General features: G+C 48.3%; 1 protein-coding gene across 1 annotated transcript; it reads left to right on the top strand.

The window, feature by feature from the left end:
- Nucleotides 1–6: 6 nt before the first annotated feature.
- Nucleotides 7–2,295, top strand: LOC121937821 (serine/threonine-protein kinase RIO1-like). Its single transcript, XM_042481130.1, has 7 exons — nucleotides 7–32; nucleotides 162–268; nucleotides 350–415; nucleotides 487–603; nucleotides 1,192–1,245; nucleotides 1,413–1,601; nucleotides 2,124–2,295. The coding sequence occupies exons 2-7, from the start codon at nucleotides 191–193 to the stop codon at nucleotides 2,232–2,234; spliced, it is 615 nt and encodes a 204-aa protein (XP_042337064.1). The 5' UTR covers nucleotides 7–32; nucleotides 162–190; the 3' UTR covers nucleotides 2,235–2,295.
- The last annotated feature ends 204 nt before the right edge of the window (nucleotides 2,296–2,499 follow it).

Raw genomic sequence — 2,499 nt, 5'->3', positions numbered from 1 at the left:
GTTCCTCCGCAAGGATTGCAGCAACGTCAACGGTGAGGTTATCTCTGACGCCTCTGATCGCTGATCAGCAGCCGATTGATGATGTCATCTGATTGATGATGTCATCTGATTGATGATTGGTGATGGTCAGCTGATGTGTCTGTGTTTTGTTGATTTCCCAGAGTTCTTTGTGCGGCGCGGTGTGGCGGTGATGACGGTCAGAGAGCTGTTTGACTTCGTCACCGATCCCTCAATCACCTGCAGCAACATGGATCAATACCTGGACAAGGTCTCACCGCCTCCTGATCAACTCTGTCAATACAGCACAGCTGCATAAACATAACTGATCAGTTCTGTGATTGATCGACAGGCGATGGTGATCGCAGCCAATCGGACGGCGGAGCAGCGGTCGGGTCAGGACCGAGTGGACGAGGAGGTGACAGGAAGCACACACACAACTTCCTGTTCAGGAGGTCACAGTGATAACCGCCGCTCTGCCCTCCTCAGGTGTTCAAGAAAGCCTACATCCCCCGCACGCTGACGGAGGTGAGTCACTATGAGCGAGACGTCGACCTGATGAGGACACGGGAGGACGAGTCAGCTGCCAGCGGACACGAAGACAACGTAAGAGACACAAACAGACTCGAGACAACTCGCTAGATCCGGAAATACCTCGTTTGACCCAGACGCACCTCGTTAAATCCAGAGACAGCTCTGTAGATCCAGAAACACCTTGTTACATAAATAAACACCTCGTTAGTTCAGAAACATCATGAGATCGTAAAAAACTGAAATATTTAACGTTTTTTTGTTTTGTTTAGATAAAAGTTGTCATTTATTTCTGTATTTTTTAGGTTTTCTTAGAAATGTTCTCTAATTAATCCACTTATCACAGCCAGAAACAGAAATCAGTAAAAACAGAAATTACGTTTGTCTTTTCAAATTTCTGATGATCCCTGAACACATCGTGTAAGATGATCTCTTCGGTCAGAAAAAAACTGAACAGAATTGAGTCTGAGCTGAAAATCCGGTCTGAGCGTTTGATCTTCATCACCTGTGAATCTGTCAGAGAACCAGAAGAGACCTGTGTGTGTGTGTGTGTGTGTGTGTGTGTGTGTGTGCGCGTGTGTGTGCGTGTGTGTGCGTGCGGAGTGTGTGTGTGTAGTGTGGAGTGTGTGTGTGAGGTTTTGATGTGTTGTTGTTTGTCTTCAGGTTCTGTATCAGACGCTGTCCGGACTCAAGAAGGATCTATCAGGAGTTCAGACGGTATACACACACACATACACACACACACACACACACACACACACACACACACACTCCACACACACACACTCCGTGCACACACACACACACACAATGTCTGTAAACACCTGCACACAACCAATCACTGACAAGCTTCATCACTGATTGCCTGAATCTTCTCTCCTCAGGTTCCCGCTCTGCTGGAGGAAGACCAGCCTTCACCCTCGGAGGAGGAGGAGCAGGAGGAGGAGCAGGAGGAGGAGGAGGAGGAGCAGGAGGAGGAGCAGGAGGAGGAGGAGCAGGAGGAGGAGGAGGAGGAGAAGGAGCAGCAGGAGCAGGAGCAGGAGCAGAGTGAAGAGGCCCAGATGGACAAAAAGGTTTGTACTGGTGTTTTTGTGTGTGTGTGTCTGTGTGTCCTTGTGTCCGCTCTACAGTGACCTCACGGTGTTGTGGAGCTGTCTCAGTGCATTCTGGGTATTATTAAACCCTTAAAGCCGATGTAACCTACCCACAATGCACCGAGAATAGTGAAGTGCAACCAGCTGTCACTTAGCTTCTGTTTAACGTGCGATGACGTGTTGGAGTTTGAGCGCACTCTGAGCCGCGTGATAAATCGTCACTTTAACGTGTGATGAACTGTCAGTTTGAACTGACTTGTTATTGACGTGTGACAACAGTGATGTTAATAAAGGAGCAGAGAAACTGAACCAGGAGTGTCAGAGTTACTCAGGTTCCAGATTCAGAGAGGAGCAGAGAGGAGCAGAGAGGAGCAGAGAGGAGGAGAGAGGAGCAGAGAGGAGGCGAGAGGAGGAGAGGGGAGCAGACAGGGGAGCAGAGAGGAGCAGAGAGGAGGAGAGAGGAGGACTATGTTTGTGTCCTGACTGCTGCGATTGTTTCAGGAGAAGAAGAAGAAGGTGAAGGAGGCTCAGAGAGAGAAGAGAAAACACAAAACACCAAAACACGTGAAGAAGAGGAAGGAGAAGCTGTCCAAGATGAAGAAAGGACGATGACCACTTCCTGTGCGTCAGGACGGACTTCCTGTGTGAAACTTTGAATAAAACTTTAATCAGACGCTTGTTGTCATCCTGTTTTCTTCTTCTGTGGTCGTCAGATGGAACTCTGAGTCTGATACTGAGGAACGTCCTGTTACACTGATACACACACACACACACATACACACTGATACACACACACTGATACACACACACACACACACTGATACACACACACACACACACACACTGATACACAAACACACACACTGATACACACACA

This window comes from Plectropomus leopardus, unplaced genomic scaffold, assembly GCF_008729295.1.
Source record: "Plectropomus leopardus isolate mb unplaced genomic scaffold, YSFRI_Pleo_2.0 unplaced_scaffold27552, whole genome shotgun sequence".
In the NCBI taxonomy this organism is placed as follows: Eukaryota; Metazoa; Chordata; class Actinopteri; order Perciformes; family Serranidae; genus Plectropomus; species Plectropomus leopardus.
Note: the sequence above shows the minus strand (reverse complement) of the source record. Positions and strands in the feature narration are given on the sequence as shown.